The 26533-nt window shown below is 35.5% G+C and overlaps 1 protein-coding gene across 6 annotated transcripts in view; it reads right to left on the bottom strand.

Annotated features, from left to right (window-relative positions):
- BRDT (bromodomain testis associated) overlaps positions 1-26533 on the bottom strand; it is a 61197-nt gene that overhangs the window by 18384 nt on the left and 16280 nt on the right. For 3 of the 6 annotated variants that reach the window (XM_039236486.1, XM_039236485.1, XM_039236488.1), the window contains exons 6-17: positions 24615-24787; positions 23648-24001; positions 19942-20070; positions 18837-19019; positions 18096-18262; positions 17723-18012; positions 17523-17636; positions 17279-17446; positions 9638-9696; positions 8727-8892; positions 5200-5241; positions 2073-2173 (exon numbers count right to left, since the gene is read on the bottom strand). In XM_039236486.1, coding sequence (XP_039092417.1) covers positions 2073-2173; positions 5200-5241; positions 8727-8892; positions 9638-9696; positions 17279-17446; positions 17523-17636; positions 17723-18012; positions 18096-18262; positions 18837-19019; positions 19942-20070; positions 23648-24001; positions 24615-24787 — 1946 coding nt within the window. The other 3 variants (XM_039236487.1, XM_039236490.1, XM_039236489.1) reach the window with 3 other exon arrangements.

The raw sequence follows: 26533 nt of genomic DNA, 5'->3' as shown, positions 1-26533 counted from the left end.
AAAAGAACGAAATTAGCATTATGCTTCCTAATTTCAAACTATATTACAAAACTATAGTAATAACACTATGGTATTGACATTGAAACAGCCCCACCCCTGCTCACTCTGTCTCTGTCTCTCAAAGATAAACAAAATTTAAAAAAAAATCTTTTTTTTTAACACAATATGGTACTGGCACAAATAAGACAAAAAAAAAACCCAATAGAAATTACAGAGATGGCAGGAACCCTCCACTATAAATCTGCTGAATGCAAGAAAATTAAGAACAGAAATGAGTTAGTGTTGGTAATGAGACATCTTTTCCTGAGACAGAAGTAAGAGAAAAATGGTAAATCTAGGGATTCTGAGTAAAAAGACAAGAGTCTGAGTGTTTGTTGAAAATTTTTTGGTCTTAGTCCCAGCTCTTATTTGGGCAGGATGCTCGAACCATCTGGGTTGCAGTTTATTCATACAGACTAATTCTCAAAGAGCTCTTCTCGCACCAAAATTTCATAGCCTCTCTTTTCAATAGGAGGTAATACTACTGATAGCAAGGGAGCTATGGTGTGAAGTGTCAACAATGCAAAGTCTGTTGTGAAGAGAATAAGCCCCAGAATCCCATTCATTCCTCCTGAAGCTTTCATGTCAACATTTCAGTTCCTGCTGTATGCTAGACATTGGAAATAATCAGAGTAGAATTATGTCATTTTTATCTATGGCACAAACTTCAACTATATGACATATACTAGATGTTTTGCTGCTTATTTTTTGTCCTTTTGGAAATTTTCTTATTGTTTTTGAACTTCATTTTGGGTCAAAATTATAAACACTTATGTTAAATTAGAAACATAAAGATTATAGTAAACCAAGTATTTAAGAAATTTTGCAGCACTGGGGCACCTGGGTGGCTCAGATGGTTATGAATTTGCCTTTGGCTCAGGTCATGATCTCGTGGTTCACGGTTTAGGGCCCTGTATCAGGCTCTGTGCTCTCATCGCAGGGCCTGCTTCAGATCCTCTGCCTCCCTCTCCCTGCCCCTCTCTTGCTCTCACTCTCAAAAATAAAATTAAAAAAATAAATCCTGCAGCATTATCTCTTCCATCCTATAGGGGATAGGTAACACTTCTGTTATTAAAACAAAAACCAGAGAGTGCCTGGGTGGCTCAGTTGGTTAAGAGTCTGACTTTGGCTGAGGTCATGATCTCACAGTTTCTGAGTTCAAGCTCTGAGTCAGGCTCCGTGTGTCTCCCTCTCTCTGCCCTTCCTCTGCTCGTGCTTTGTCTCTCAAAAATAAACAAACATTTAAAAAATTTAAAAATTAAAAAAGACAAAAACCAGTAAAATAAATAAATTAATGCTGGATTATCAGTAAAGACACTTTTTATAAAATGGTTCTTATCAATAACAAAACACCAAATTAAACATAATCTTCAATGATAGTAATTATTAGCACAACATTATCTAAAAGAATTAAAGTTACTAAGAAAACACAAGGACCAAATCAGTATGCTCCTTATGGTAAAATCATATCCCTAAGTGTGCCCGAAAATAGGAGTAATAAGACTCTGAAGTATTTGCAAGGAAAAAGGGAAGAAAGGAAGGAGGGAGGGAGGAAGGAAAAAAGAAGGTATATAAACATTTCCTTCATAGTAATTTTTTGAGAATGACTCAAATGCCTAGAATAGTAGCTGAGATATTTAATTTATCCCAAGTATCTATAACATTTGTTGAAAGGATGATCAATGTGTAGTTTGAGATTAAGTACACAAAAGACTCTATTAGGAAATCTCGCACCATAAATTCTAAAAGATAGCTTTATGGCATGCTTTAAAATCTGGATAGCTGGCAAATGCAGCATAATAAAACTTAAAATTAAACACAAGCATGGGAACTGATGCTAGAGGATGGGGGAGGGTGCTGCTCACAGGTAATTTTTTTTTAATTAAATAGGTAAAAAAAATGTTTTTTGTTAAATAGGCTTAGAGATCCAAAATCTCATTCAAGTTAAGGCTTAAAATATCTCTTGTGCCACTTCCATAGTCAGTTTTAAATCCCTTCAAGATGTGTGAGAAAAAAAATTACATCACTCTTACCTTGTGCACAGGTACTGGACATTTGGATTCTAACACCGTTGTGTCATTACCATCAGAGGGATGCATCATAGTTAGGCCATTCAAATGTTGTTCACAATCACCTGGATGCACACATTTTTAGAATAGTATAATCAAGATATTTCATCTTATTTGTCCATAATTTGACTTTTTCTCCCCCCAACCCAGGTCAGAAACTATGAAAACAAAAGGATTAATTTTTTTATGCTGTTTAACTTTGCAATATTCTTAGTTGAGGAACTGTTATACTGAAAAATAAACATTTTTCATTTGCAACTTATGTCCTCTTGCTTTGTTTACATAAAGGATAACTGACACTGTGGGTCACCCACCAAATTCTGTGTTTTCTGTCCCTATGGTATAGCAGTCCCCCAGTGTGCAGAATGATCTCTGCTCCAAAGATGGTTTTAATTAGGCCAAATCAATCATGGTAATCCTACCCTAACCCAAGTGAGTCATTTAGGAAAGAGCAGGATTAAGCCAATGCAGGGGTCCTAGGGAAAGAAACTTCTTGGTGGCCAAATTGAAAACAAAGATAACAAAGAATGGAAGAACGAAGACACTGAATGAATACCTAGGCTAGCTTGTAAGAAGATAAAAAGCACAAAATGTAAAAAGTTGGCTTGACTCTGAGGTAAAAAGAACAAACTATGCAATCCTAGTAGATGTTAAAATGTTTCACTTATTTTCAGTAAAGATAACTACAGAAAAATAGCTTAAGCTTTGGTCAAACCATGCCTAGACTGACCTACCTTTGGACTAGTGGTTGTATGTAACTAACAAAATTCCCTCCATGGTTCATGTCATCTCAAACTGAGTTTTCTGGCATATGCAACCATGAGCATCCTGATGTAGAAACTTAGTTGGGTCATTTCTCTTTGAGTTCTCCCTAATTCTTTTCTACAGGCCCTAACAAGTAGCAAAAGGACAGAGGAGAAAAATGACAACTAAGTTACTATCTCTGTTAACTGATTCAAGCTCACAAAATCCTGGCCACTTCCATATTGTAGGAACTTACATTTAAGCTTCTAACATCCATCAATCCCTTGACTGACTCTCCAGCCAAATCCTACTAGTTGAAGTTGAGGCTTGAAGAAGAGAGGAATGTTAAAAGATGGGAGTGATCATGGAAGGGTGAGAATAACCACTGTTAAACTAGAGGCATGAATGAAAGAACAAAGTTTAAATTTGTATGTCCCTACATGGTACAACATATCTATGTTTTCTCCATTCAACAAGATATGGAATGACACGGAGTAAAGCTCAAAGTATGGAACTACATTACATCCCTTCTGTGCTTGAGGCCATATATTATTTAAGAAGTAGAGAGAGTATGCACGTCAAGAGAAGAAAATTCTCAATGACTCAGTTTGCTGACATAGGTGGTGGCAGTGCTATTATTAAGTATTAAAGAGGAGCAGTGCTGCCGCCTCCTGGTCACAAGCTGCATGCCTGCTCCATGCAGACATGGCACAGATGTCCAGCCCTGTTTTCCAAAAGTATGCTGGGAGGAAGGCTAACAACTGCACCTCTCCAAGAAAGACTTCCCAGCCTTCATAAAGAACCAGAAAGACCCTGGTATCCTGACTGCATGATGAGAAAACTTGACCTCAACTGTGATGGATGGCTAGATTTCTAAGAATTTCTTAATCTTATTGGTGGCATAGCCATATCTTGCCATGACCTACTTTATTAGGTCTACCCATTTCTGGAAGTAAATCAGAGATGCTCTTAGGCCTGGCCTGCAGACCAGCCCCTCTCCTTCAAAAGAGCCTCCCAATCATCATCTCATCCTCACATCCTACATGTACCCTGAGCCCAGAGCACCCACTGCCCCATGCAGCACAGTCCACTGGTAGTTAATAAAGTAACAGTGTTTTTTATTTCTCTTAATTTATTTTTATTTTTTTAGGTTTATTATTTTTGAGGTGGAGGAGGGGCAGAGAGCAAGGGGAGACAGAGAATCCCAAGCAGTCTCTGCACTGTCAGCATGGAGCATGATGTAGGGCTTGAACTCACAAACCATGAGACCATGACCTGAACCGAAACCAAGAGTTGGATGCTTAACCCACTGAGCTACCCAGGCGCACCAGTCATAGTGGTTTTTAAAGCAAAAAATTAAAAATTAAACAGGAAAGATTAAAATCAAGAAATTCAGTTTGGGCATGCTGTGCTTGACATGCCTATGTGATGCTGAACAAAAGATGTTTAGTAGAGTTGTATAAACATGCATGGGGCCTCAATGCTTGATCTGTAAAGTGAGACCAGAAGTCACAGACACCAAGATCACTCAGGCACAATGTATAGATTACTACCTTCCAACCTTTTACATGTTATAATAAGTAGAAAATGATCAATGTATGGCAGATCTGGGTCAATGAGAAGGCTGCTCCAAGCCTATTGCTTTGAAAGTGGAGAGGATCGCTAGCTTAGTAAACTCGGGCTTTGGAACGTGGCAGGAAAGCCCTGAAGTAAAAAGATAAGGCTTAAGGCAGATACAGAGTTATTTGTAAGGAATATTTGGAGAGATGGGATGATCACGAAAATAGTATCATAGAAGCCTAGGAAGTGTGTCCAGGGTCCAATGCTCTAAAAAACATTTTTATGGGGATTACCCTCTGGAACCCAAAACACTACAGAATTCATCTTTCCTAAGATTTATGTTCTTCCACCTGGACCAGTATCTAGCCCATATACTCTGAGCCACTGAAGTTTATATTCCTTTGTTTTTAAAACCTAGCATATATTCATATTTTGCAGACCTGCTCATTCTACCCTTATAATTTTTTTCACCCTTACCCTTTTCCTTCTTTCCATGACTTTTTTTTCTACTACTGCAAAAGCCCAATTGCTTTCTCTTCTTTCTCTGTTCCCTATGGCCCATTCCTCCAACTGGCCTACATAATATTGGCATATTAATTACCCTGAAGCACACCTTCAAACCTTCACTGGCTCCCCACTGACTATTCCATTACCATTAAATCCAAAGTCTCTAGATATCAAGGTTCTTTATGATCTGAACTGGTCTACCTTTCCAAATTCATTTCCCCATATTCCTACTTATCCAACCAAAGCTTTAATCACATCCAATTATTGATTGCCTAAATACCTTCATGCATGTTGTTTCCTCCATCCAAAATGCCTTTCAGTCCTAGATATACATAGATAAGTCTTACTTCTTCCTCCAATATCCAGCTCAAATGATACTTAATCTGTAAAATACACATCTGCCAAAGAGATCAGGTAATTTTGCCTTCCTCACCTTAAATTTCATTTTGATTCTTTTAGGGAACATTACTTTTATTTTGCATACCCAGTTGTTTATTTCTCCTACTAGATGACTAACTCTTTGCTTAACCTTTTTCTTTGCCATGTTAATTCACATTGATATGACAGCATCAGTATTTGTTTTAATTCTTAATATAATTGAGTGAAGTTTTTTATAAGCTGGGAAATGGATAAGTTATAAGAATAAGGCTAATAATCCTTTGTAACTAAAAACTTCAACTTATTTTAAGGAAAAAAAAAGAGGCTTCTAGTTCATATGGAGATGATGGCAGTAATTTTGGAAAAAGCTGGTAACACTTCATTCAATTTCTTAAAGCTTTTATGTACTCCTAACATTTTTCAGTCTTTTGTCATTAAGAAAACTTAGGTGAAGAAAATCTTTATTGTTTAAAAGACTTAACCAAGTTTTATTTCCCTCGAGATTAAACTCCAGAAAAGTAAACTTCTACATACATTTTAGCTTCTAGATAGGCATACATTTGCAGTTTCCCTTGGGCATAGTGCCACCTACAGGTAGCAAATGCAAACCACTGGATTCTGAAAAACCTCGTGCAACGGAAGAGCCACTCTGGCATCATCCAAAATTCTTTTCACACACTATGTTACAATCACATGTAAGCCAAAATTGAAGTAAAATACAATAAACTTACCCTGACTGAAGACTTAGATATTGAAAGCCTGCCTTTTCACAGGTAGGGTGTTTTCTCAAAATAAGAACAAAAGACCATCTTGAATGCATTCTTTCTGTTTTCCACTATTTCTTCTTCAGGGCTTTCCCTAACAATTGTTCTGCAATTGTGCTACAATGAAAACAGCAACCTTTTCCCCTACTATGGCTCTTTCTGATCAACCTTCACACATGTTCAAATCTCTCTGATTCAAAAACTCAAACATAACAACTTCTCCCAGTCTTATAAAACAAACAACAGAAAAATAAAAACACCAAACCCTCAAAAAACAAAAAAGAAAACCCTATTTTCCTGTTAAAGTCACAGCTATCCTCTCCAACAAACTTCTTGAATGACTGGGTTACATTCAGATTACTTCTCCACTTCCAAAAATCTGGCTTCTACCCCAATCACAATGGCCACTAAAAAGCCTTTTGCAAAAGTAAAAATCTCAACCACCAAGTTTAATCCTCACTCCTCATCTTACTTTGATTCATTGTAGTATATTCTTGTGGTACTTTTGTACTTTGGTGACTTGATAACATCAGCTTTTAACTTATTAATTTTTTAAAATTTTTTACTGAGGAAGTTTGTTTCCTAGAATTTTGTCCTTGACTTTCCTCTTCTTGCTCTGTATGTTTTCTTGGGTGTTTTCATCCATTCTCACAGTTTCAAGTAGCTTCTATATACTGGTAACTCATATAGTTCTTGTTATACCCTATTACTTCTAGAAGCCTATTTCTAGTTGTATATTTCCAATCAGATACTCTAGTACCTCAAATATGTCCAAAGTGAGCACTGCCTCTTATTTTCAGTCTGACTGTTGGATGATACCTTGGTGAGACATTCATTCTAACAAAGCCTATACACTGTGCCACAAAAATATTTTTCTAATTTATCCACATCCCTTCCATGCTTACTTCCTTCGTTATGGTCCTCATATAATTTCTTTCCTAGACTGTACAGCACTCAGCTTCCTTACTTGGTCCCAACTACATCAGAGCATCTTCATCTTAAATCTGACTGTCCCCTATATAGTTAAGCAACAATCACTTCCTACTATAAAATCTGACTTTGTGAAGCTCGTATTTAAAGCTACTTGGGGGCACCTGGGGGGCTAAGTTGGTTAAGTGTCCAACTTCAGCTTAGGTCATGATCTCATGGTTCATGGGTTCAAGCCCTGCGTCAGGCTCTGTGCTAACAGCTCAGAGCCTGGAGCCTGTCTCTGGATTCTGTATCTTCCTCTCTCTCTGACCCTCCCCTGCTCATGCTGTCTCTCTCTCTCTCTCTCAAAATAAATAAAATAAAATAAAATAAAATAAAATAAAATAAAACAACATTAAAAAAAAAAAAGCTACTCATTGTTGAGGGGTGCCTGGGTGGCTCAGTCGGTTAGGCGACTGACTTTGGCTCAGGTCATGATCTTGCAGTTCATGGGTTCAAGCCCCGCATCGGGCTCTGTGCTGTCAGCGCAGAGCCTGAAGGCTGCTTCAGATTCTCTGTCTCCCTGTCTCTGCTTGTGCTCTGTCTCTCAAAAATGAATAAATGTTTAAAAAAAATTAAAGCTACTTGTTGTGTACAAAATAAAAGACTCAAACGGAACACATACAGTCAAGATTTCATGACCTAGAATTACTACATCTTCAGTTATGCTCCTGGATACTTTGAAACCTTTTTCCACAAAAGGATGAATAGAAATATTTTATACTTTGGCTGATCTTTGTTTTGTTTTTTAATTCCTGGGATGCCTTCCAGTGTTGCTGTAGGTATTTTCTCTTTTGATCTCCACTCCCCTCTCCACACTGAAGAGCTATAACTAGAGTTAGATACAAAATGAAATACTCAAACACAGAACAGAGAGGTTTCACTGGAAGCACTAAAGGAGGATCAAAACTTCTCTCTTCCTCTTAATCTGTAGTGTAGTAAAACAATTTAGAAATTTCTTCTGCTTTGGAGAAAACCCTGCCCTTAGAGGCCAAATAGAAGCTAGTGAGCAGCCTACTAAAGGGAAGGTGACATGAGTAAGGAATATTCCACACCTGCTTCTAGGCTACACCTGAATACTGTCTCAAGGTTCAGGTCCTCCCTAGGCTGGGCTCATCAGTACTGGAGAATTATCCTTTGTGCATGCATGGCAAGAGAATCAGGATGAGATAGGCAATAGCTCCAATTCTGACACAACTATTGGACAAGATATTTGTAGTCAAATGAATTTAACGATATAAAAATCTAGCCCTGGTTTGGAAGATGATTTTGGTAAATGGGAACCACCACTAGGCAAGTATTTCTGGCCTAAGTTTCCTTAGCTGTAAACTACTTCTCATGTATAAAACTTAATTTCAACCTATAAAATCTCTGTCTTTTCCTTATTCAAATAGGAATAATGGAACTTTATTCCTTTCCAACTCAAATAGGAATCATGGAAATCTCAGAACTCAGCAGTATGGGCTCTGGCAGTGAAAAGTTTTAATATCTGACCCACTAGTCAATGTATATAATCTATATGAAAGTAAGTTGCATGTCAACTGTACATATAATTTTCTTATTCAAATGTAATGAATACCTTTAAGTATAAAGTAGATAATTTCGAACAATGTGCTTCAGTGATTATTTCTAACCTGAAATTTACTAGTTATTTCTAACCTGAAACCTACTAGTTATTAACTAGTTAATTTCTTACCTGAGGGAGGCAGAATTTGCAAAGATGAAATGTTTTTCACACTCTGTAAATGTTCTAATTCTTGATGATTAAATGCTAGCTGATGGTGATCTGGTGGTGTTTCACATGAAGTCTGACTAACAAAAGTGGTTTTTGCAGAGGCTTTATCTTGTACAGAAGACTGTATCTGTTAAGACAAAGATAAATACAATTGTTTTTCAATGTTTTAACCATACAAGAAGTTCAACTAAAAAAACAGAAACAGTAAAACTAATCGTAGATGTGATAAAGTTAATAGCTGCTAATTATAACCTTTATCTTTAGAAACCATACCTACCATTTTCCTCCTACCTTTAGAAATCCCACCTTACTGTGCACACCCTGCATCCTACTATGTGCACATAGGGAAAGCAAGGCCTTTCTTCTGTATTTAGTCTCAAGACTAACTCAAAACTTCTATAATTTTTTCTAATGACTTATAGAACAGTTATATCTTATTAGAAAAATGTAGCCAAAAAGTTCCTGTATTCAGTTTTAAGAAGAAATCTTCGAATATTTAAGTTGACAAACTAAAAAGTGACAGTTCTTCATTATAAACAAACAAACAAAAAATTTCAATGAAGCTACTACTATACCAGTGAGTTATAACATACATTTTAAAATTCTAAGGTAAGGGGCACCTGGGTGGCTCAGTCGGATAAGCTGAGTCGGGTAAGTCCGACTTCGACTCATGTCATAATCTCACAGTTTGTGGGTTCGAGCCCCACGTCGGGCTCTGTGCTGACAGCTAGCTCAGAGCCTGGAGCCTGTTTCATATTCTGTGTCTTCCTCTCTCTCTGACCCTCCCCTGCTCACGCTGTCTCTCTCTCTCTCAGAAATAAATAAAACATTAAAATAAAATTCTAAGGTAAAAAAAGAGGAAATTAACTTACCTTTACTTGTTCCTTAGGAGAATCATTCTGTTTTACTTCAGTAAATTTAGGAAACGTTTCTGCAAATGTATATAAATAAACATTTCAACATTTGTCAAATTAAAACCTTACCATTTAAATTATACATTTTTTTCATATTAGAAATAAAATGGTCATTTTAAGAAAATGCTTTTAATACAAACCTCTTATAAATTCTTATAGTTACCAGGTTTTTGCCCTTTGAGTGAACCAAAATTCTAAAGGGATATTTGCTTTTTAAAAGGGATATTTTCTTTTCTATATAATTGAGTAAATATCCACTCACAAATTTCAATTTGGATTATTTAGGTAAAAAGAAGAGCATAGTAAAGAGGTTGAAAAAGGTATAGTTTAAAAAAGAACAAGTTACAACACAGAAAAGGTTTTAAACAAGTAGAATGAATTATAACAAAGTCATCTTTTACCAAGTAGCCATAAATATAGCCATAACGAACTTAATTGAAGTAATTAAGAATTTACTATAAGAAAAAGGTGTGTCACTTATCTGAGATGGTACAGTCTTTATGAAAAGTGAAGCTATTTGATTTCATGGTAAAGTCTGCTCTGCTTACTAAGCATTATAGGAAAGATCCCAAATAATTAATTCTTTTACTTTCTAGGAATTTGGCAGCCTCAACTATGTTGCAACAGATGGTTTTTATAGTACCTTCTTTACCTTTAGAAATTTCTTTACAGCTAGCTGATAATCGTGGTAGAGTGGATATAAAAAGAGATCTCTGACATGGTGCTCATCAGTTCCTTTCTTTATCTTATAATATTTTCTGGTGCTATCCTCCCCAGTTCATAAGCCTAGGTCAGTTCAGTAAAGCACCAAACTGGAAGTTAATGCCTTGACCCATCTCCAGGCCAGCATTCATGAGCAACCTTAGCATTTGCTTCAGGCTCCAGGGCACCAAAGCTGGTTAACACCAAATCTTATTCAAACTTAAAACATTCTAATTTTAATAATTACCTTCTGCCTCCTGAAATGCCATCAGTTTCCACTGGATGTGTTACTGTTCTTTCCTCTCCTAAAATGTTTGATGCTGGACATTGTTAAAATTGCTAAATGCCACTTAATGACGTGCTTTAATTTAAAGAATTCAAGTTTTGAAATGACACGAACCATCTTAATGTCACTCCACTAAATATTATTTAAGTGTTGGGGGCTAGGTGGAAGGGAAGGGAAGGGAAGAATACAGACAGCAAAGATTGAGGGTATAGATCCAGGTAGCTTTCACATTTAGGGGACAAATTATGGTTTCAGCTTTGAAAAAAAAAACAGACTTTATTAATATGGTCATAATATATGCGCATCTACACAGCTATCTTAAATATTCAAGTATGCACCTAAACTACCTTATTCTATGATTTACATAAACTCTTAAGCATAATAAAATATGACATACATTAATGTTCTACTAAAAAATTCAAGGGCATTATCTTAGTTTTCTGATATAATAGCTCAGAATTTTAAAAATTCTCCGAATCTGAAGACCCTAGGAAAAGACATCAAAAGTTTTTTAACTAGAATGGTAACTAGACTTATTGTAGTCGTTATTTTGCAATGTACACAAATGCCAAACCACTATGTTGTACACCTGAAACTAACAGACTATTATTGTATGTCAGTTATACTGCAATAAAACGTCAGAACCATCCGATATAGTATGTTTCATAAAAGTCCTACAGACTATGGATAGAAGAATAATGATAGCCTAAAACTCAGTATTTTGATTCTCATTCTAATCTTACATAGTTGACTTTCTAGAAACATAATAAAGTAAAACTGTTTGTTTATGGGTTCTTGGCCCTTGAAATTAAAAGGCAAACATACACATTTTCACTATCAAATTTAAGATTCCATTGCAGTTAGTGAAGAAGCCCTTCAGGTCTTGCAAATCTTAATGAAACTGGGCACTATAGTGACAACATAAATACTTGCAACTAATTTCTCCAGGGAACTGTGATAATATGCATACCTACCTTAAGAGGATCAAGTCGGGTAATATATGTGAACTTGTTTACTAAACAAATGCATATCATGCATGTTATGTAACCTGTTCTATTTTCACATCTCTGCCGAAACCTCAATATAAAACCTTGAAAAGTTTTCATTTTAGGGGTGCCTGGGTGGCTCCGTTGGTTGAGTATCCAGCTTCGGCTCAGGTCATGATCTTTGATTCACTGAGTTTGAGACCTACATCAGGCTCTGTGCTGATAGCTCAGAGTCTAGAGCCTGCTTAGGGTTCTGTGTCTCCCTCTCTCTTTGTCCCTCCCCTGCTCACCCTCAGTCTCTCTCTCTCTCTCTCTCAAAAATAAACATTTAAAAAAAAGTTTCATTTTAAACTAAGGCAAAAAATTTTAGTCATTAAATAAAAAAGATCAGGGATCAAATATTTGATTAAGGAGTGCTATCAAAGCACTGAGGTAAATGCTCCAAATGTTATCAGGAAGATAGTATGGACTAAGAAAAGTTTAATAAGTGGAATATGAATATTTGCATTCTGTAATGCAAAACCAGATGTTATGCCATATTAGAGCAGAAAAAATTAATGAAGATTTTTGAGTTAGAAAACTAAATCACACTTCTGTCACACAGGACAGGGTTTAAAAAGGTGTTGGAAATCACTACCTGGTTCTGTTACCTTATTTTATAGGAAAAAAGCATGTCCAGAGATATTAAATGATTTGCCCAAGCTTATCACCTAAGACATGGTCTGTTGGTTAAAAAACCAAACCAAACCAAACCAAACAAACAATTTGTCTTTGAACTAAAAAAATTTTCACTGAAGTGTTTTGTGCTATCCGTCCATCTCAAAAATAAGTGAATAAACATTTCTAACAAAAAAAATATTTTAAAAAAGTAGAAACAAAAAAACCCTAGATCAATGGTTCTCAAACATGGCAGCATATTAAAGTCATTTGGGGTACTTAAATATCAGATATACCTGGCCCCATTCTCCATTAATTCAGGTTTGGACCCTAGCTTAAAAGTTTTGCAGGTGATTCTAATGTACTGAGAAAAACTATTCTAGACAGCCTGCTTATTCAGGAAGACCTGCTAATATTTGAACAGATTAAAATTATCACTATTTTTCTAAGACTTAAGGCTCAAGTATGGACCTCAATATATACAAGTGTTTAATCAAGGCTGCATCTTTGAATTATCTTTCTGGTGCTTTGAAAATACTTTCATTGATGAGAAAGTCATCATAGTTTTAAAAATTTAAATGATAAATGAATCATTTCTTTTAAATGGCAAAAACTATTCCCCAACTGTCATTGTATACTTCCTACATGCACTAAACCATCCTCCCCCTTAAAAGGTATAACAGGGGCGCCTGGGTGGCTTAGTCGGTTAAGCGTCCGACTTTCGCTTAGGTCATGATCTCGCGGTTCGTGGGTTCGAGCCCTGCTTTGGGCTCTGTGCTGACTGCCAGCTCAGAGCCTGGAGCCTGTTTCAGTCTGTGACTCCCTCTCTCTCTGACCCTCCCCTCCTCACGCTGTCTCTCTCTCTCTCTCTTAGAAATAAATAAAACATTAAAAAAAAAAAGTTATAACAAAATCCAGATTTGAACCAAGTCCATTTTGTCCTTTTTCCCCTTGCATTAAAGAAAGAAATCATATCCTTGTCACTTCTACAGAAAACCTAGGTTGTAAAACTAAAAAAAGAAATTGTTTTAGTCCTGTTTGTAAGTCACCCATAACTAAGGAAGTTTTTTTAAAAAGACTCTGTTAAACAGCTTCATAAATTTCCTTCTCTGAATATTACACTGAAGCCAATAAAAGCAAAAAACCTAAAGAATTAAGTGACAAATTTGCTTTGTCTTAATCAGGTAAGGAATTGATGCAATAACCACCGAGTTTGTGTGTAACTATTAAACAAGTGAAATTATAAACATTCCTGAAAAATATTTTTTAAATTTATTTTATTTTTGAGAGAGAGAGAGAAGGGGGAGAGAGAGAGTGTGTGTCAGCAGGGGAGGGTCAGAGAGAGAGGGAGACACAGAATCTGAAACAGGCTCCAGGCTCTGAGGGGTCAGCACAGAGCATGACACGGAGCTCGAACCCACAAACCATGAGATTATGACCTGAGCCGAAGTCGGACGCTTAACCGACTGAGCCACCCAGGCGCCCCCCTTAAAAATACTCTATTCCACACTAATCAAGTATCTGAGCTTACATTTAGGCAGTTCCTAAAGTTAGTTCCTATAATATTTCAGTCAGAAGTACTACTACTGATGAGCTGATCCCATTTCATTAACTCTCAGTAATATTACCTACGGATTTGAATCTATTAGTTATATCCCTCCCTATTATATCACTCAAGATAGCCAAAGCTATTGAGAGTTAGAACTCTCAGTAGGAAAAAAAGAAGAAGAAGAAAACTCTCAATAGGTTATGTGTACATAGTAGCAAAGCCCTGCTAACATAGGATATAAGCGTCTGGAATTCATTTTACTGTTAAACCTCATTTACATCTTTGATCTGATATTTGGTGATAGTTTGATGGTTATGAAAAATCGTTTATAAAAGGTTTATATGTATACCAATGTTTAATAAATGTTCTTGACTAAGCTAACATGACAATTTGCATATACTGATGTCAGTCAAGAAAATAATTTAAATGATTAAACCAAGTTACTATAAATCTGTAATCAAGTACTGCTTCTACTCCAAAGATATCTCATTTATATTTTTCAAAGATTTGGGATTTTATTCCAACTCCATCTTAGAACTGATTCAGTATCTTATTTGAAATTTTAATTAAGAATTTTTAAATAAAAGTTGTCTTGGAAATCAGAGCTTGGCCATTTAACTTAATCCTATTTAACAAAGCAGAATCGCGCCTATATTTTTCAAAAGTGCATAAAATAAGCTTTGAAAATACATGGAAGATAATCATTTAAATAATGTGGAATAAGCAACTGTAACACAATTTACAACACTTACATGTTTTTCATAGATGTTGTCCTTCAAACATTTCACACATCTAAATGGAATGCTACTGCAGTTAAGACAGACCAACTTATAAAAGAACCATGAGTCAATAATATTAAGGAACTAATAAAAGTTAACTTAGAGTTCCATCCTTGATAATGAAAATTACAAAAGATTATGACTTTATTAAGACAATAGCATATAGCCAAACTGCTATAAAATTCTAGAAGGCAGGTATTAAAAAAGATAAAAAATTACTAAAGATCAATATCCTTCTGTCAGAAAAGAATGTCCCACAGAAGCTTTCAGAAAAGTTTCCTCTATTAAAATTTTGAAATGAAATTATATTTACATCTCCTATCTTGAATAAATAAAAGCCTTATTAACCCGAGTTATGGCAATGAAGATATTCCAACTCTAAGTTTCAGTTCTGAACCTGTATTTATGTAACAGAGACAGTTTTTGCTAACATTCCTAATTTTCACAAATTGTATTTTCTCAGTCAGTAGCTCCATTTCCCTCCATCCTGAGACTTGACTTGAGATTTGTTGTCTGCTCCTTGATAATGTCATATACATAATTAAGAATGGTAGATGCTTTTTACTATTTTTACATTATTATGATTGATATGGTCTGACTTAATTATTTTTCATAATTTATAATCCTTTCACTTATAGTTTTTGTTCTTCTCAAGAAAGTAAAAATTTTCTTAGCTTACACACTAGAAATAAAAAGCCTCATAGTATTATAATGGGTACAACTGAAGTTAATATTTAGGACAAAGGTCCTATTGCTTCATTTACTAATTTATTTTGGCAAGCAAATAAAGCAAAAACAAAACAAAACAAAAACCAGAAGAAAACTTAATGCTCATTTAAGGTAAGCATTGAGCTTGCATTTTATAACACACATGCAAGTGTTTTTCCAAGTACACAGTCTGAATGTTTATAAAATAATAAAAATTCAAAGAAAATTACAAACTCATACTATCATGTAAGAAGACAAACTGACCTTAGTGTCACAAACCTATACACTCTCATAATGTAGGATGAAACATAAAAATCTGCTACTTTGATTTTAACAATGTTTTTAAAAACAATACCTGTTATTGAAAAGATAATATTAAATAAGAACACCAGTCATTAAATAAAAATTCAACACAAATATGTTAAAAAATTATAATTCTGAGGCCAAGTCATTCCACTGGAAAGTTAGGAAACCATATATAAGAATCATTCTAAGAACACATAGTAGATGATAAACATTCTTCCTGTAAGAAGTTTTGGAAGAATCTATCAAAAACAAATTTGACTGAAACACTCTGAATATAGTACTTTTCCTTTAATGCTCAAGGCATTTATTGATCAGTAGCCAATACATAATTAGATAACTCAAAGAGCTTTATCTTACAAATAAAAGACAAAGTGCTCTAACTTATTAGGCCACAAATGCTTTATTAGATGAAATTACAAATGCTAATCATTACAATTTAAAATTCTAAATGCAACTTTAGTTTTTCCAACATTGTTTTATGCTTTAATGTCAAATATAAGAAAATAATGTATAGAGCCCTAAATTAATCTAAAAATTTTCTAGTATTACAAATTCCAACAAAAGTAAAAATTGGGTTCATTCTAACAAAAATGTTCACCACTATATACTTTAGACATGTTAAAAACAAAATGCAGCAATCAGCACCACATAAATGCAAACTGAACAGAACCAAAAGTGAAACAAAAGGGGCTGCATGCCAGCAGGCCCTCACTATCAGACTGAAATAAGGGGGGTATTCTCACAAGTGGTAAGAATCTCTGATGTGATTCTTTTTTTTTTTTTTTTTTTTTAAGAGAACTGAATTTCATGAGAAACAAAAAGCATCTCATTCAAAATAAAGCAAAATTGTGGGTACAGAAGTGCTCTATATTCTGAATGTGCCTTCTGGTGGACACTGATGGACTGCCACTTGGGCATCCTTGGGGCAGTGATTACTTGTCAACTATATAACCATCAGTGAAACAGCCCAAAAAAAACATGAATCAGTTAAGCTTGATACAGTTGATGAAAATCTACCCAAGGTAATATGGTACTTCAGCGTAACTGAAAATCTCAATTTGAAGTACATTTTTCTCTTAGAGGAAGATAATATTCTACAATGAAGAAAACACAGAAGTGAATAAAATTCTCCTTTCAACATTTTCTGGGATGACTGGTTTAATTAAAAATGATTTTTCAATCATTCAATATATTCAATCCGAATATATTGTCACAACAGGACATAACTTTGCAACATTAGAGTGGTCTCATATATCATGGAGAGTAAAGTGAAAACTGTCCTCAAATAATCCTTTACTTTATAAAAATGAATTTCAGAATTTTATTATTTGTTTTCTCGCATTAAGATCTGATATTATATATTCAGAAACTATCTCCCGCCTTTAGTAAACTTATTTTCAACATTATACACCTCTAAGTCATATATGCATAACATGAAGTTTCATTTTACACAGCATCTCTTTTAAAGAAAATAGTTAAGATTTTCAACATGCAATTCAGTAATAAGTGTGGCATCCAAACCGTAGATCTGGGTAAGTGACAGACATTTCTTAAAAATCAAAGTCTCTATAGTACAAGGAAAAAAATATCTGCACAAACAGAGGTACACTTAGGGGGACAGCTAACCTGATTCGGAATCACTGCTGTCTGAGGAGCTGGAATCACTGCTACTGCTTTCAGTCTCTGATGAGCTGCTGCTGCTGCTGCTGCTGCTGCTGCTGTTGCTGCTACTGCTGCTGCTTTCGCTCAATCTGGAACCACTTCCGACAGCCTTGGCCGACTGCATCTTTCCAGCTACAAAACAGGGAGGTACGTTACAGCGCCAGCAGAATTACATAATCACAGGAACATTTAAGGAACTGCCACCTACATTTAGGTTGACATTTTCTAGAGTTTAACTGATTATTGACATCTAGTAACCGCTTCTCCAACTCCCGTTTTTTCTGTAAATGAAGTTCTTCTTTGGACTTTATTATCTTCTTACCTATGTGATTTAAGAGGAAAAAAGAGTATTACCAAACACTAACACAAATACCAGACTGATTTCTACTGCTGCACAGAAATACATACCGTGAGGCTTTAGTGCTCTTTTTCTTAGACATGCAGCAACATACTTTTCTAGTTCTCGCAGTGTTGATGCTTTCAGTGTTTCAAAGTCTATCTCTATCTCATCAGGGTTGGAATTTCTCAGTGAAGGCTCTCTTGACTGTATTATATGAACGACTCGCCCAAGTTTATCTCCAGGGAGTTTGTTTATATCCAAGCTTAACTGCCTTTTCTCATCATAGTTCATAGGTTTAGCATTAGCATCATCTTCAGATTTCAGAGCAAACACCTGCTGTTTCCTCTTCTTTCGCTGACTAAACAAAAATTAACGTTAATCAAATTTATCTGAGATAATATTATGATTTGAATAAGGCATTATAATAAAAAAGGTACTCACTTGCTTTTAGATTTTTCCTTTAATTTCATTTGCTTAAACTTTTTCCTTGGATTTTCATCCCTGTTATTAACCTTTTCTTTCTTCTTTTCCCTTTTAGATTTCTTTTTCTTTAGCTTACGGAAAGATCCTTGGGACAGAACTTGTAGCTGTTGATGAACAGCTTTCAGCTGATAAAGAAAAAATACTTTAAACATTCATGGCTCTGAATAAAGACATTAGAAAAAAATGAAGGCACTCAAAAGTCAAGACTATCCTTCTGAAATTCATGTCCTTCAGGTTCTTATTTCATTTCACAAATTTATTATTTTGAAGGGCATACATTAAATAAGAAATACTATCAATGTGCTCAACCCATAAACTTAGATACTCATCTAAAAACATATCATGAACATTAACACTTCCAGATAATCTTAACTTTTTTTTTTCAGGCTTGAGCTCAGAGAAGGTTAACATTTTATCACAAAAGATTGCAATGTTAAACAAAATTCATAAAGCATCTTAGATTACATGATCTAAATCATTTCAATGAGAATCAACTCATTGAAGTTAAGAATTTTAAGATATATAGATCTTTGGGTAGGAAAGACTATTAAACATTACAAATGTGACAATAAGTAAATAAAGCCACAGTTGCTAAGTGATCTAAATGTAACAGCTTTTAATCTATTGAAAGCATTTTATAATAGATCTGCAGCAAGAGCTCACAAAACTACAAAAACTTTTGCCGATACAATCAACTACCTGCTCCTGAAGTTTTGCAAGACGTTGAACTCGTTCATCTTCAGAATCACCAGATGAGTTATTTTCAGAGGAAGCTTCACTTCTGCTTTCTTTCCCATGGACTTCTGTGGTATTTGTTTTGATGTAGCATGAACTCTCAGCAGGTTCATCTGGGATCTTTGCAAAATGCATTTCAAAGATATCCTATAATGGAAAATTAGACTATAAAGATGTTCTATATTTCCAATTTAATGCAGCAATAACACCTTTTAACAAAATTGGCATATTTTGAGGATAATTCTGTTTTTCCTTGTGGTAATTGTTATATAATATATACATCAGGTCATTATGTTGTATACCTTAAACTTACACAATGTTAATTTACCCAAGAAGAAATGTAAGACTTGTGCTTCCTTGCCTGCTAACCTTAGCAACTTTTTCTCTTCTCTTCTAGGTATGACAGAACTGTCAAATTGTATAGAGGACGTTCTTTCAAGGGTCTCCTGCCCCATGGTTTGATGCATCATTCCACTACCTCCCACTGGCTCAGCCTCAAAAGTCCTCAAGCTTTCCCTCCAGGAAGACATGGGCTCCAGGCAATCCTATCTCAGATATCTACTATCCCCTCTTCATTAATATTTCTCCAGTATCCTCTATGTGCAGGGCAGCCTCATTAAAAGATTTGCTGTTGGGGCGCCTGGGTGCCTCAGTCAGTTAAGTGTCCGACTTTGGCTCAGGGCATGATCTCAGGGTTTGTGGGTTTGAGCCCCGCATAGGGTTCTGTGCTGGCAGCTCAGAGCCTGGAGCCTGTTTCAGATTCTGTGTCTCCCTCTCTCTCTGCCCCTCCCCTGCTCATGCTCTGTCTCTCTCTGTCTCAAAACTAAATAAAAACTATTATAAATTAAAAAAAAAACACTGAAAAGGAAAAAAAAAATTTAAAGGTAATGTATGCTATACCTAAAACAAAACAAAACGAAACAATCTCCACACTTTAATAAGAGTCTAATTAATAAATTATGCATTATATTTGGGGAGTAGGGTGTTCTTTGTCTTTTCAGTTATGGCTTTAAAGTTTCCAAACTATGTTCAGAGGAAACTCACTTTCAGAGCACATCCATCAACTTACCTGGAATGCTTTCGCCATTGTCACTACTTCATGGTCTGGAGGATTATACCTGTAGCAATTCATGAACATTAATCTAACATCTGCCGCAAATTCATAGGCGTCTTTATATTCTTGGTTGTCCATTTTTCCCTAAATTAAGGAAAAAGTACAGGATTCACAAACAACATAGCTCAGTAATTATTTAAGCACCTATATTATGAAATATTTCAAACAGAAGAATATAGATAATACCAAAAACAGATACCCATCCTCCAAATTTGACATATGTTAAAATTCTGCTATTTTTGTTTTTGTAGTTTCTGGCTTTAAAATTATCCAATGAGGGGCGCCTGGGTGGCTCAGTCGGTTGGGCGGCCGACTTCGGCTCAGGTCATGATCTCACGGTTCGTGGGTTCAAGCCCTGTGTCAAGCTCTGTGCTGACAGCTAGCTTAGAGCTCAGAGCCTGGAGCCTGTTTCAGATTCTGTGTCTCCCTCTCTCTCTCTCTGACCCTCCCCTGCTAACGCTGTCTCTCTCTCTCAGAAAAAAAAAATCCAATGAGTTTTGACAAGCAGAGATAAGGAAGGAGGACATTCCAAGTTAAAAAAAAAAAAAAAAAAGCCAGGAACAAAATCACAAAAGCAGGAAAACAATGCATTTTCAGATAACCTTGGATAAATAAGTTTGATCCTAGGAAAAGTGGTGAAAAGATAAATTCCTTAAATGAGCCCTGAATATCTAAATGAAACATTTTTGCTAAAATTCTCCTAAAAATTAAAAGACATAAAAAACGGAAGAGAATTGGTAAAAGAAAGAAAATAATATCAAAGCTAAAATAAATGAGAGACAAAAAAAAAAAAAAAACAAAACCCACAATAGAAAAGTACAATGAAACCAAGAGCCAGTCCCTTGAATAAATAAAAAAAACTGATAAACCTTTAGCCAGATACATTTAAAAAAAAAAAAAAAAAGGACTCAAATAAAATCAGAAATGAAAGAGAAGTAACAACTGGCATCACAAAAGTACAAGGGATAAGAGACCATTACAAAAAGATAATATGACAACAAATTAAGACAACCTAGAAGAAATGGATAAATTTCCAGAAACACACAATATCCAAGGCTGAATCATGATGGAATCAAAAATCTGAATAGACCAATTACTGGTAATGGAATTGAATCAGTAATCAAAAAACTCTCAAGAAAACAAGCTGAGAATCATGAGGCTTCACAAGTGAATCCTACCAAGCATTTAAAGAAGAGTAATACCTACTTTTCTCAAGCTATTCCAAAAAATAGTAAAGGAAGGAAAACTTCTAAATTCCTTCAATGAAGCCAGCACTACCCTGATACCAAAACCAAAGACACTACAAAAAAAATAAATAAATTACAGGTCAACATCTTTGAAGAACATAGATGCAAAAATCCTTACCAAAATATTAGCAAAAGTAATTCACCATGAGCAAATGGGATTTACTCCAGGAATGCAAGAATGGATTCAATAATATGATACAACACATGAACAAAATAAAGGATAAAAACCATATGGCCGTCGCAATAAATGCAGAATAAAGGGGTGAACTTCAACATCTTTTCATGAAAAAACTCTCAACAAAGTGGGTTTAAAGAGAACATACCTCAACATAAAGACCATATATGAAAAACCCACAGTTAACACCATATCAATGTAAAAAACTGAAAGCTTTTAAGACCAAGAAGACACGAATGTCTATTCTCACCACTTTTATTCAATATAGTACTGAAAATCCTAACCACAGCAATTACACAAGAAAAAGAAGTAAAAGGCACTCAAAGCAGTACAGAAAAAGTAAAGCTTGCTATTAGATCATGATACTATATATAGAAAACCCTAGAAATTCCACCAAAGAACTATTAGAATAAATGAATTCAGTAAAGTTGCAGGATACAAAATTAATATACAGAAACATGCTGCCTCTATATACTAATACTGAAGTAGCAGAAAGTAAAATGAAGAAAAACAATCCTATTTATAACTGCATCAAAAAACAAAAACAAATTCCCTAAATATAAATCTAACCAAGAGGGTGAAAGACCTGTACTTTGAAAATTATAAGACATTGATGAAAGAAATGTCTTTTCACTAATGAAAAGATAAACCATGCTCATAAATTGGAAGAATTAATATTTTTAAAATGTCCATACCACAAAGAAATCCACAGATTCAATACAATCTTGATGAAAATGCTAATCATAGTTTTCATAGAACTAGAACAAGCCATCCTAAACCACAAAGACCTTGAATAGCCAAGGCAATCTTAAAAACAAACAGGGGGCAACTGGGTGGCTCAGTTGGTTAAGCATCCCACTCTTGGTTTCAGCTCAGGTCATGATCTCATATGATTTCATGGGTTTAGCCCTGCATTGTGCTGACAGTGCAGAGCTTGCTTGGGATTCTCTCTCTCCCCTTCACTCTGTCTCTGCCCTGCTCACGCTGTCTCTCTCTCAAATAAATTTTAAAAAAGAGAGAGAAGACCAAAGCTAGAGGAATCATAATCCCAGATTTCAAAATATACTACAAGGCTATAGTAATCAAAACAGTGTGGTACTGACACAAAAATACACCAATAAATCAGTGGAACAGGATAGAGAGAGCCCAGAGATAAACCCACACTTATATAGTCAATCTATGACAAAGGAGGCAAGAACATACAGTAGGAAATAGATAGTCTCTTCAAATGGTACTGAGATAATTGGACAGCTACCTGCAGGAGAGTGAAAATGGAACCACTTTTTTACACCATACACAAAAATTTAAAACAGAATAAAGACCTAAATAAAGCCATAAAACTACTAGAAGAAAACATAGGCAGTACTCTCTTAGACATGGGCTTTAGCAACATTTTTCTGGATGTGTCCTCAGGCAAGGGTCATAAAAGCAAACATGAAGTATATCAGATGGAAAAGTTTTTGCACAGTAAAGGATATCATCAACTGAATAGGAGAAGATATTTGCAAATGATTTATCTGATAAGGGGTTAATAGCAAAGATATATAAATAATTCATATAAGAAAACATAGAAATTCATCTAAAGGATACAAAAATGCTGATTCACAGGGGCAGAGGCACCCCAATGTTTATAGCAGCAATAGCATCAATACCCAAATTATGGAGAAAGCCCAAATTTCCATCAACTGATGTATTACGAAGATTACGAAGATATATGGTATGTTTGTGTGTGTGTGTGTGTGTGTGTACATACACACACACACACACACACACACACACACACACACACACTGGAATACTACTCCATGATGAAAAAGAATGAAATCTTGCCATTTGCAACAATGTGAATGGAACTGGAGGGTATTATGCTAAGTGAAGTCTGAGAAAGATATGATTTCACTCCCATGTGGAATATGAGAAACAACAGACATAAGGGAAGGGAAAGAAAAATAAGAAAAACAGCCAGGGATTCAGATCATAAAAGACTTATGTATAGAGAACAAACTAAGGATTGCTGGAATGGGGCGGGGGTGGGAGTGGGGGTTAAATGGGCGATGGGCATTAAGGAGGGCACTTTTCGGGATGAGCACTGGGTGTCATATGTAAGAGATGAATCACTGGGTTCTCCTGAAGGCAAGACTACACTGTATGTTAACTAACTTGAAAAAAAAAAAAATCAGAACGACAAGAATACTCCTATAACCAAGAAAAGAAGTTCTTCCTATTAAGATAAATTTACCTTAATAGTTCCAAGATCCATTGGATTCTTCACAATATCATAGTAGTTATGGAGCCCCAAAGCATTAACATCAACAGGATTATAAAAGGGCCATGCATAGGGTAAGTGTTTCTTCGCAAGCATTTCTTTAAGAATCTCACTACAGTGCCTTAATTGTTTGGTCACTTTAACACTCTTTACAACTTTACATAGTTGCTGAGAATCTGGCAAAACAGTATTCGGCACATTTTCTTTTATAGGTGGCATTTTCACTGATGTTTTTTCTGCAAGCGTTGGGGAAGTTGCACCACTTGCTTTAACTACTGAAGTTGTAGGAGTTGTGGTATCTGCTTTCCTCTTCACACCCCTTGTAACCTGAAACAATTCAATAAAAACAACTATAATAAAGTGACATTCACACCAACAGTTTTCAAACTTTTTTGATGGATACCCTTACAGTTAAAAAGCAAAACAAAAAAAATAAATAAATAAAAATTACCAATAGCATGTCTTCTATATATTAAATATTAGTAAAAGTTAACTTCGCTTTTAGAGGCAAAATAAATAGCTCAAACATTTTCTTCCTACATCCTAAAGAATGGTTCTATGCAAACCTTTGAGATCTATGACAGACTGGAAAAATAAAAGTCCCAGTTATGCAAAAACAAGTCTGAATACCCAAAATCAGCTATGGTATACAGTTTTAAATTATCAACCCATCAAGTTGCGATTCAATAGAATTTACATAACACACACAAAATGGGTAGTTGGGCAACTGATATTAATATAAAAATACAGTAAACCAGTTCAAATTCTACATGAGAAATCTCTAAACTTTGATTCACATCCTAGATCTCTGTTTAAAAATGTACACAGACAAAAATATTGACTGCAGTATGTTGAAGACCAATTTTCAGATCAACTTGAAAAAAGGCTTAGTCATTACAACCCCTTACACTGAAACATTTTAAAGTCACAGGAAACTTACTTGGGCCACTGTCTGTGAGGTAGAGTTGAGTGGAATACCTTGTGCCATCTCTGAAGGAGAAATAGATGTCTCAGGAAATACAGAGGGAATCACTTGCTGTTTAAATACCTTTTCAGGGGCTTTGGAGGATTGTTTTTCTTTACCAGAAAGAACTGCTACATTATGATGAATGCCTAGCCAAATGTGAACCAGAGTAAATATGAGTAAAATATAAAACTATTTTTCTGTTAGTATTCTATTTTAATTTACTTAATTCAGCTTTTTAGCCATAAAAACACAGTACACTCCCATTCTCCTTTGAAACCTTCCCATACATACTTGCTAACATTTGCTAGACCAGTTTAGATACAATATTAGAGATTTCAAACCAGATATTAATGGTGACTTACCAATTTTATTCAAAATATGCCTGGCTTTAACTTAGTCTAATAGAGCTCTGTGAGTACCTCCAGTAAATTGCAGACATCCTGGAGATCAGCTATATAATACTATGTGAGGTCTCCAGAATGCTCTGCATAAATATCCAAGAACTTTAAAACTGACGTAGTCCAACATTGGCTGACACAAAACAATAGACGTGAACATAATTTTCTTATCAATATGTCCTTCAGATGATTCTGCCAAAGGAACCATTGTGTATGGTCTTCTGCTCTGCATGTTCCCAGAGAATACCATGACTTAAGACATTTGGATCACATTGCTTGGAAATCTGTTATTTCAAAAGTCCATCCTTGTATCCAGGTAACTCCATTCTTCAGACTATGAGACTGACGTGCTGCCAACTGCACCAAGAAGGCTGCTAAGGTAATTCCATTCTTCTAATCACTCAAGCTAAAAACCTTGGAGTCATCTTTGACTCCACTGTCTTTCAAACCCAATATCCCAATCCATCAACAAACTCTTTTGGCTCTATCTTCTTATCCAGAATCTGACTACACTCATAGGTGGTAATCACCCTGGTCCAAGGTATCAATTCTTAAGTGGATTTCTGCAGTAGTATCTGATGAGCCTTTTTTTGCTTTTATGTCATATACTCTGTTCTCAAAATAGCCATCGAAGTGGTATTTTAAATTCAAATAAGATCATGACACTTCTGCTCAATGCCCAATGACTTCTAATCTTTTTTTCAAATAAAGGCCAAAGTCCCTACAATGCCTTGTAAGGAGTACCCGTATGATCTCTCTACCTGCACTTCTGCCGTCCCCCCCACCCCCCGTGCCTACCTCTGCCCTCCTTCCAACCACACTTCCTATCACTCTAGCCCTTCACTTATTTTACTTAGCCTACTGGCCTGCTGTCCTCAAATCTGGTATGCATAAGCAGACTATTTGCTCCGCCTTAAGGAGACAGCCTGTCAGCTATTCCTTAAGGGCATACTCCAACATTCCCTTTATGCCTTCACTGAAATGTTACCTTATCAAACCACCTTATATAGGACAACTTTCTCCTTCCACTCCCACTACTTTCTTGTTCTCTTATTCTTATTTTTTTCCTTGCCATTATCACATTTGACATATAGGCACCCCTGACTCTCCAAATTCTTGCTAAACAAATTCAGGAACAAAATAGATTTGAATATATTTTAAGACAAGGCTTATATGCCTCAATCCCTGAGTTCTCATCACTCACTAACACTTAGGAACCAAATAGACTGAGATAACCTGTCTTCCACCTATGGCTCTTTGAATTCAGGAGCTAAACAGAGAAGTATAATGAGAAATACTTAACATTTACTTAATTTTACCAATTTCCTCAACAAAAACAAAAAGCTCTGTCGGGGAAGGGAACTTTGCTTTGATCTCTACAATACCCTTGTGCCTAATATAGTACTTGGGACCTAAGAGGACTCAACGAATATCTATTGTATGCTTATCATGTATCAGGCCAACATTCTAGGTGCCAGAGCCCAATAATGACCA

Source organism: Hyaena hyaena, unplaced genomic scaffold (genome assembly GCF_003009895.1).
Source record: "Hyaena hyaena isolate Hyena2069 unplaced genomic scaffold, ASM300989v1 scaffold_111, whole genome shotgun sequence".
Classification (NCBI taxonomy): domain Eukaryota; kingdom Metazoa; phylum Chordata; class Mammalia; order Carnivora; family Hyaenidae; genus Hyaena; species Hyaena hyaena.
Note: the sequence above shows the minus strand (reverse complement) of the source record. Positions and strands in the feature narration are given on the sequence as shown.